This window comes from Solea solea, chromosome 17 (assembly GCF_958295425.1).
Source record: "Solea solea chromosome 17, fSolSol10.1, whole genome shotgun sequence".
In the NCBI taxonomy this organism is placed as follows: Eukaryota; Metazoa; Chordata; class Actinopteri; order Pleuronectiformes; family Soleidae; genus Solea; species Solea solea.
In genome coordinates this window covers 9,124,681-9,133,949 of record NC_081150.1, presented here as the reverse complement: position 1 = coordinate 9,133,949, position 9,269 = coordinate 9,124,681, and the positions used below count along the sequence as shown (strand labels likewise).

The following is a 9,269-nucleotide window of genomic DNA, read 5'->3' as shown; positions in this document are numbered from 1 at the left end:
AACTGTAGTGTACCTGGATTCAAACAGTCACTATATCGTTCATCTCAAATCAGAGGACCCAATCCTGGCAACCTTAAGTGTGGGCTTTTCTAAATAGTTTGGTCATATACATCTACAGTACCTTTTTAAACCCCTTGCAATGTTACAGCCAAACTAGGAATAACACTGGAGGCTCAAAAACACTCAACCCCTCCGCTTGGCCTACAACTTTATCATGTGCCAGATGACCTTGGGAAAGAAGAGCCTGCATTTAAACAAATACCCAACTTGTCTTTAACATGTTATAAAGCATTGTAAGGGGCATGGCAAGGTATGACTATGGCAACCAGCACATGTAATAATGGAATTGTTGAAGGAGAGACATTACCACACCTTCACCGCACATATTTGTGGACATACTTGAATTTATAGTGGTATCTCTATTTAGAAAACATTTAAAACAATGGATTGGATTTCAGAAACACTCACTTATCACGTTAATGTCAGTGGAGATTATGCTATAAACTGTAAATGCTTCATTGGTTTTATTTGACAGTTAAAATAAACACAAAGGCATACTTTTGCAGATACAGATGAAAGATTATGTGTCATTGACACAATAAAAACTGGGCAATAACCCGTTTTTGGTGGATGACGATCACCAAATCATTCTGTTATGGAAATAGGCCTGATGAGACGTGGATTTGCAATGTCAACAATTCATTTTGTATGTAGGTCAATGGACAGAAATAACCCTGACATGAACGGACAACATTTTTTGAAGAAGCAAGGTTGATCGACCAAGAACTGGTGTTCACTCACTGGCACAATAGCAGCATATCTCATGAATAAAATGATTTAAATTTTGAAAAGAGTGTCAAAACATTCCTTCGTCACAGATGTCAAACATTAGGATAGAGAGAGCAAATGAGACTTAATATTTACCATTGATTTGAGTTGTTTTTACAGCATCTTGTGCTGCCTCCAAGTGGTCAAAATAGCCAGCAATACTTTCAGAGTCAAATTAACCAAACAGGACGACCAGTTTTCCAAATAATTCCAATTTTGTTCAGTGGACTTCCTTCAATGCAACATTGTTGTAATTACTTTTTGTGTGTGTGACATCATGTGAAGCACTTGGTACTGCAATTTTCCACAAACAGGACTGATTTGATTAGACTTGAATTGGCAGCTCTGTAAACATAAATGGTCAATGCATATGTCACATGACATGACACCACCGGAGGATGCTCTTTTAGTAAAGAGGACTGCAGCTGGCTGGAAACCATCTGGTCCATGTGAGAATCCTGCTGCAGGCATCATAGCAACATGCACAAGGAGGAAGTTAAAAGCAGGGGCAGCTACGGTGGGAAACTAATCTGGACAATACTACAATATCGGCACAGCATGAGATATCCCTGCATCACATTAAAAACATCCCTGTGAGCTTATATTAATCACAAGTTATATTTCTGGTTGTTCTTCCTACAGGTGAAACATGATTCTTTAATCCACAGCAGATGGAGCAGAGAACTCCTGATCAGTGACAGTGACCCTGGTGAAAACTAATTAGCCGTCTCTTTGTACTATTTTAGATCTTACTCACTCTCTGCTCTAATTGACTTCCTTGTTTTTAGTCTTCGAGTTTGAACCTCTAAAGGGTCAGAAAAACACAGCTCAGCCAAAGGAGACTGGACCGGACCTCGGGAGGTGCAGCGCCAGTTCCAAACTAAAACAAAAACTCCATCCCAGCAGGAAGGAAAACGCAGAGAATGAATACAAAAATGTTTTCAAACATCTGAAGAGGTTGGCGTTTTATTGAGAATGTGTGTGTACTTATACAGGCAGGCTGAGTGTGTGTGTGTGTGTGACAAGGAGAATACAGAGGCTGCCACTCTCTGGGGGCCAAGTTGAGAGAAAGTGGGAATAAGAGCCTATTTAAAGAGCAGTGAATTTGTTGGAGAAGCTAGTGCCATTTAGCACGTACGCCCAGACACGTATGGGGAAGTGAGTGATTGAGGTGAGAAACGGAAGATAAGGGGCTCACTGACACCTGGACGGATAAAGAATCACGTCACTTGCAGGAAAACTTTACCCACCATGAAAAGAAACTCTGAATGTCACTCTGGACAATGTGGTTCACTCCCTGGTCGATTAAAGCCGTGTCCTGATTTCTAGTTGTCTGCCTCAGTGAAACGTCTTTCTTCTTCTTTTTAAATGCGAGGGCCTTAAACTAAAACCCATTCCTTAAAAATAGGCTAATTGTGTTCAGTTGACTTCCTTGGACGCAAAAGCCCTTACAAGTTAATCACCCAGGAAAGCCTCTTAGTGACAGCTATGCCTTAATTGCATACCAGACATTGCCCATCAATTTCATTGAAGCGAAGCCACACATTCCACCTGCAAGGGAATGAGATATTCTGACAAAAACCCTTTGGTTCTCACTATTAAAAATCTTCTCCTAAGGAAACATACTGTACAACAGAAAGAGATATTAAACAGCTATGGTGTATCGGCGAGATTGTTTAATTAGTGGTTTTAAATATAGTTCCTGCCCTAAATAGAACTACTCTGATCTCACATTATTCTGGCCCTCTTGCAGGTCTTTTTGTACTCCGATCACCGGGGGCTCTTCAGTCTACACCAAAACATTAAAGGCCAAACAAACTGTGTGACAATAAAAGAGGAATGCGGCAGGGTGGGTTGGATTTGTTGTTGTGTTATGAGACTGTGCCCACTCATCTTCCCTCCAGCCTCAGCTCATCTGCTCATTCCACGCTGCGTTTCAGCAGTTTATCCAGGGAGGCAGGGGTGAAAATGCTAACCTTTTCCACACAGCAATAACTTCCCACCATGACATCAAACCAACATTTCTTCAGTGTCCCTCAGTGCTTGCTGTGAAAATGTCAGACGAGCTCTTTTCATCTCGGGGAAATCCTATCTGATTTACTCTCCCCCTGCTTTCCTCAGCTGAGGCGTCAGTTTGTACAGAGCCATGTTTCATTTGAATATCAAAGCCTGCAAGGTGGTGGCCAGACACTTTAAATGCTATTTTTCGGGCTCCTCTAAAAGAATGCGACAGCGAGGTGTCCTTGACAAAGGAACCCAATCACTGAGGCTATGTCTCCTTTGTAGAAAGCAGGCAGGCAGTGGTAATTTCTATGTCCACTTTGATCTGTAGACAAGCCCATTTGCATCTCAGTGTGCAGCACATTTGGTTTTCACACTTAAGATGGTAATTGAGATTTTTGGCCATGACGGTGAAGTGCACAACATGTATTTACAATGCCCCATCCACAATTTAGTCAAAGGGATGTTCACGTCAGTCCCAGATGTGTTTTAAATTCGCCAATACACAGGGAATGAATTACTCTTGAGTGAAGTTGGTTTTAGGGTATTTAAAAAAAAAATGCATTTTTTACATCCATGTTTACCTGTTTGAAGTTTTCTTTGCCACTGTCTTGTCGGTGTTTTCACACGTTCTTGTGCAGGTGTACCTCCTGGAAAAGTGCAAAAAAACCAGGAACAACAACAATGTTACTGTCATATTATGTATCACGTTTAAGTTGTTCTATAAATATCCGAACTGTTGATGGAACTTAATCTTTACTTAGGCAACAACATCAGGGATATAACAAAGCATAACTAATCCGGATATAAAGTGTCTACATTGTGTACAAAAATAATACAAAAACATACTTGATGTGGAAAACTTTGTTGAGTTGAGTCTTTTGGTATATAAACACAAGTTTCTGTTTCAGTGCATTGGTGGCTTCAAACATACTGAATACATTTCCTCTATTATTAAACATTTTTCAAAGCCACTTTTTGAACATCGTGTATTGTTTACATGCAGCTTCTTCTGCATCATTACTCATGTTTGTTGCACGTCAACGCCAACGGTCAACATTTTGCAGGTGTGTGTGTCACATTGTTCAAGCTGCTTGTGTATTTGCACTCACATATATGTATCCTCTTGCACAGGCATGACAAACAAAACATTTTTTCTGTATTCATTTATTTTGAAAATTGAGACCTACAACCAAAAGGAAAATTGTTGTAAGGTACCAAACTTATGAAGATGAAGATCCTCCCATTATGTTTATTGTGTGTTTCTCTAGTTTTATTATTTTCCTGTTGTTTTTCCAGCAGCCTACCTGTTGCTGCAGCCTACCTTGTCTTTTTTTATGCCTCCTTCATTCAAACTGATAAACCCTTGAGGTAAATACTGAAAACCAGCAAACAAAACCATGACAGGCAGACAATGGCATAGTGTTTTCATGACAACACTATCAAAAATCAAGCTCTTTATCTTCTGCAAGACTCTTTATCTGAACATGAAGAATCTAGTCTACCTGTATTGTTTGCCTTGTGCAACAAAAGTTTGCTATGCCCCTGCACTGCTGCTTTAGGTAATACCTCTCCTATTTCCTTTTGATGATCCAAGAATGAATACAGGTACAAACAGTGATGCTGTATTTGTTATGAACTCACGGCATCTAAACAAAGCAAAAGAGGAAGAAAACATCTCCTAGTAATCTCTAGGATCCAAGGATACTGTACATCCTGCACTCTGTTGTGTTGACTGCATTTATTTTCATCTGCCGACACATTGTTTGGAGACAAGCACATGGAAAAGTGTCCATCTTTCATGGAGCTGCTTTAGCTTTATCTAGATGTAATTCTTGCTTTTGGTGGAAGTCCTCGCTTGTCTTATACGGGCTAGCTAAGATGTCTTTTCAGCATTTCTTGGCGTAGCCTCATACTCCATGGAGGCAAAAGTGAATGTATTTATCTGGATCTATTTCATGTTCATATATAACAAACACATTTCACTAACAAACATGGTTTGTGTCCATTTATAACTCACTTTCTGTTGACTGTATTGAGACTTTATTGGGGTTTTCTCCACCATTGTCAGAGGGAGCTCTTCGCCGAGGGGGCCGCTGTTTGTATTCTCGCGAGACTATGAGACAGGAAGCGACGAAGGGGAAGGTCAAAAAGTAAACATGGCGCTTCGCAGTGTGTTGAGGTCGGTTTGGACCTCGTTTACGGGTTTAAAATGTGGGACTACAACCTCAACTCTGGGCTCCCTTCAAACGATACATGTTCCTCAGCTGTCCGCTCTGACTATCCAGAGCAGGGGTATTCGCCAAGGTAAGTCTTTTCTGCAAACGTAACGGTTTTAGCATATCAGGGTATTAGCTAGAATGCTAACATGAGGATAGTGACAGGCAGCAGGCATCTGAGTGCAGAGAAGTCTGCTGCTGCTAACACAAGCTCCGGGGAGAACTGTCTCCTCTTAGATTTATCTCAAATGCAATCTAGAAAACTAGTGATGAATTTCAGTCGTGTAAATACAGTCCTACATCCTGTTTTTATTGTGCTGTGAACGCAAGAGTAGATGATGCCTCACACATTATATTTAGGATTAATTTGGACAATACTATAGTGATTTTACACAGAAGAAATGTGCTTGTGATCGCATTCAAATTGAGCATTAAAATAATATAAAAGAAGAATATTCACAGATAATATTACCCTTATTTCGATCCATCCATCAGGCAAAAGCTTGATAATGACCCATTCATTTGAATCAGGTGTTTTGTACCAAGGCAACATTTACAACATGGAGGGCATGGAGTCCCACATCTTTTACAATTAAATAAATTTGCTTAAAAAGTGCAGTGTCACAGATTTATATCAATACTGATGACGTTTTATTGGAATAATTTGAGAAATGAAGCTAAAGAAACAGTAGTAGCTTGACATGATAACAATGATGGTGCTCTGCAGTGTAATAAATTACTCCTGGTACTGGTGTATCAGAGTCTGATTGCAGTAGGTATGAAGGATGTTCACAGTCTGCTGCTGAAGTAGCCATTTAAAGTTTCCAGTGTTGTGTTAGGGTTGAGAGTTGTTGTCAATGATGGATTATAGTTTCACCAAATCCTTCATACATAAATCCAAGAAAGTCCTTAATACACTTTGGCCCTTCTTGTACAAGACATCTGTACAAAATATATCTTCCTTATCGAAGATACTAATGAAACACAAATTGTTGCCTCAATGAGTTGATGTTTACTGTGCCTTGACACATGTTATCTTGTTAAATGTAGAAAGAGCTGGAGATTTAAGTAAAATTATAAATTATTTGCTGTCAAATTCATTGTTTCATTACTTGCAACTGACATTTTCAAAACTGTCTTTTATAGATAAGGAAGGTGGTTTAAAAATGGTGCTGCAAGATTTGTTTGTGATTAATATTTATTATTTTACTCTGGTTTTTTGACAGTGGTCGAGAAGCAAGAGAATAAAATAACAATGGTGAGTAAAAGGAGGCTGGGAGATGAAACTGACAATTGCACATGAATGTTTGATTTTCAGTTGTATTTTGGTTGTGTTTGTCTTATACCCTGTATACCCACACAAAATACTTAAAGGTAATGAATCATACTGAGGCCTGTACCTGTATAACAAGCAGTAGATAATATCACAATGGACTCGGGAATAAACAAGTAAAGCTTTTATGATAGTGAGTAATGGTACTCTGACTACATAAACCTGAGAGAAGCCACCATGCTTACTGTTGTAACACCTTTTGTCAGATTGAGGGACAAATCGTGGATGTTCCGTCAGGACCACAACCTCCAAACCCCACAGCCAATTGTCCTATCTACAGATGGAACCTACAGCACAAATACAACTACATGGTAAATGCATACAAAGGCATGCAAACTCTGAATAATCATCGAAATATTGTGAAAATGTTACCGTCTGTTAAAAGGGCCTGATTTTGCTTTGTTGACTGTCCTAGGATGTCTTGCTGCTCCGTCAGTTCATCAGGTCAGATGGAGGAATGTTGCCCAGGAGAATCACTGGCCTCTGCCCAGAGGAGCATCGCAAGATAACCATCTGTGTGCAGATGGCTCACAGAGCCGGTGTGTGTTCCCGCATTTTTTTTCTTTCTTTTTTTTTTCTCCGTTTCAAATAGTTTCAGAGACATTTCTTTGCACTCTGATCTCACAGAGTACAGTATACCAGGGTTCCATTGCAGGGTTAAGGCAAATTCAAAAAGATTTTGGTGTTGGAGACACATGAAATTATTGAATATGACACTGCTGATGGCAGTACATGAATTCAGGTTGAGGCATTGAATTACTTTAAAGCATTTAATTCATTACAGCTTTCACTATTGAAGCTTAATATCTGCTTATCATTATAGTTATTCACACTGGTTTGTAACCCATCACCACCTTTTTTCATGGCACTTTCCTTGTAAAATGTAGTTCTTAATATGTAACGTAAATCTAATCAAGCTTTAACTTGCCTGATTTTCCTCTGTGTTCAAGGTCTGTTCCCTGACCACAGACCCAAACTTCCAGAAGGCCATGTCCCAACGAGGCTGAGGCCGAAGCCACAGCTTAACAGGTAGTGTAGGCATTTGTGACTGTATGTTTTCAACCATCATCTACTAATGCTCAGTATGTATTGTGTGTCCACTGTAGTTAAAACGAAAAAGGTGTTTTACACCTAGAGCCTGATTAACGCAAAGGTAAACTAGGCACCTGCCTAGGGCCCGATTGGCAGGGGGCCCAGACAGAGGGACAATCAAAACCTAAATATGACTTGGTCAGCATTTCAAGACGATTTATGCTCCTCGTCCTGATGACGCGACGCTGTCAGGGCGTTCTGAGGACAGTCTGCTCCCATCGACAGTCGCGCTGGGGGCAGGCGGGCGGGAGAAGCCGCAGCGAGTGCACATGTCCGTGGCGAGGTCCGGGCGGGGGTTCGTTGTAAACCACCTTCGCCCCGAGCCCTTCCAAGCCGAGCTAGAGTCGGTTGCGGCGCACCACCGCAACTGACTGTGTCAAACTTATGTGTGACACTGCACTATAGAAATGACTGAAACGTGACTAAAACTAATAAGCGCTTAGTCCAAAAGACTAAAACTAAGACTAAATCTAGAATGGCTTCCAAAAACAACACTGCACAGTACACCATCCAGAGAAACATCCAGACCAGTGGAGAAAACTGCTGAACAGTCCAGACCAGGAGCTGAGCTGCTGAGTGTTGAATACCAGAAAATGGAAGAGAGGTGATGCTTGTCCATGAACATAAACCTCTTTACCACTACAGCACAGTTTCTCTTAATGCAAATGTTATTGGTCTTTGTATATTTGACTACTTATTAAACTATTCAATTTAATCAACACATTTAATTAAGATTTTCTGCAAAATGCAATAGCTTGCAACATTTATCTTATTTGCTCTGTTTACATAGCAATGCTGACACCTATTGGTGATTTACTAGTACTACTGCCTTAACAATGACACTCGCAATTGATAAGATAAGGATAATTTAATAGCATTTAATAGAGCCTTGTAGTAATACGGTAATAAATATAAATAAATACGATAATATACGGTAATAAATATAAAAAAATAGTCTGATAGACTGTTTAATATACGACACATGACTTATTTTGGCATACAAAGAACCAACTCGTAACCAAAGACTATACACTATGTAAAATGTGAATTAACTTTTATTAGTAACTTTGGTAAGTTTCAGATTTCAATTCATAAATAACATCGATGGAGGGGGGCCCAAAAAATACAGTCTGCCTAGTATAGTCCATTTATTTAATCCGGCTCTGTTTACACCTCTCTTCTTTCCTTACAGATATTTGACTCGCTGGTCCGTCAAAACGGTGAAACCCATCTACAAAACAGGACTGAAATGGTGTAAGAAGCGTATGCCTGTTGGCCACCCAGCACTCAAGGACAATGTGCGTTATGGTGCCAGGCCTCTTTACATGAAACACTGAAGGACTGAAAGCCTGAAGAATAAGTGCAGCAACTGTAAATGGCCCACGATGCAAGGACGCAGTGGACTTTCACATCTTTTCATTAGCTCTGCAGTTTCCTGTGACTTTTGAGTGACTAAAGCCTTCATCCATCTGTCATTCTACCTTTTGTTTATTACACTGAGTCCCACTTTGAATGAATCACGCTCAATCCCACCCAGAGCCATCTATTTTGTCTCTGTGGCTTTTTCCAACAAGCCCTTGAAGTGAACTCGCTGACAACCGTGTGAGCAACAACTGGGTTAGTGTAACACTTTCAAAGTAGGTGGTATGTTGACTCTGTAAACTCAAGGCAACACAGATGTACAAATAAAATGTCTGTTTATTCTGCCTCCCAACATTTGTTTACTGTATAGGAATGAGAACTAAATGGAAGGGCTGCACATTATTTAGTCTATGCATTGATACACACATCATGGG

The 9,269-nt window shown here is 40.0% G+C and overlaps 1 protein-coding gene across 1 annotated transcript; it reads left to right on the top strand.

The window, feature by feature from the left end:
* The first annotated feature begins 4,959 nt into the window (after positions 1 to 4,959).
* mrps18a (mitochondrial ribosomal protein S18A) lies at positions 4,960 to 9,187 on the top strand. Its single transcript, XM_058613442.1, has 6 exons — positions 4,960 to 5,136; positions 6,275 to 6,306; positions 6,588 to 6,692; positions 6,797 to 6,920; positions 7,332 to 7,410; positions 8,666 to 9,187. Exons 1-6 carry the CDS (start codon positions 4,989 to 4,991, stop codon positions 8,808 to 8,810), a joined length of 633 nt encoding a protein of 210 aa, XP_058469425.1. The 5' UTR covers positions 4,960 to 4,988; the 3' UTR covers positions 8,811 to 9,187.
* The last annotated feature ends 82 nt before the right edge of the window (positions 9,188 to 9,269 follow it).

Excerpts from the sequence above, each read along its gene's own strand:
- mrps18a (XM_058613442.1), top strand. The coding sequence starts at position 4,989 with ATGGCGCTTCGCAGTGTGTTGAGGTCGGTTTGGACCTCGTTTACGGGT. Across the intron at positions 6,921-7,331 it reads GCAGATGGCTCACAGAGCCG|GTCTGTTCCCTGACCACAGA; the intron begins GTGTGTGTTCCC and ends TCTGTGTTCAAG. Across the intron at positions 7,411-8,665 it reads CCGAAGCCACAGCTTAACAG|ATATTTGACTCGCTGGTCCG; the intron begins GTAGTGTAGGCA and ends CTTTCCTTACAG.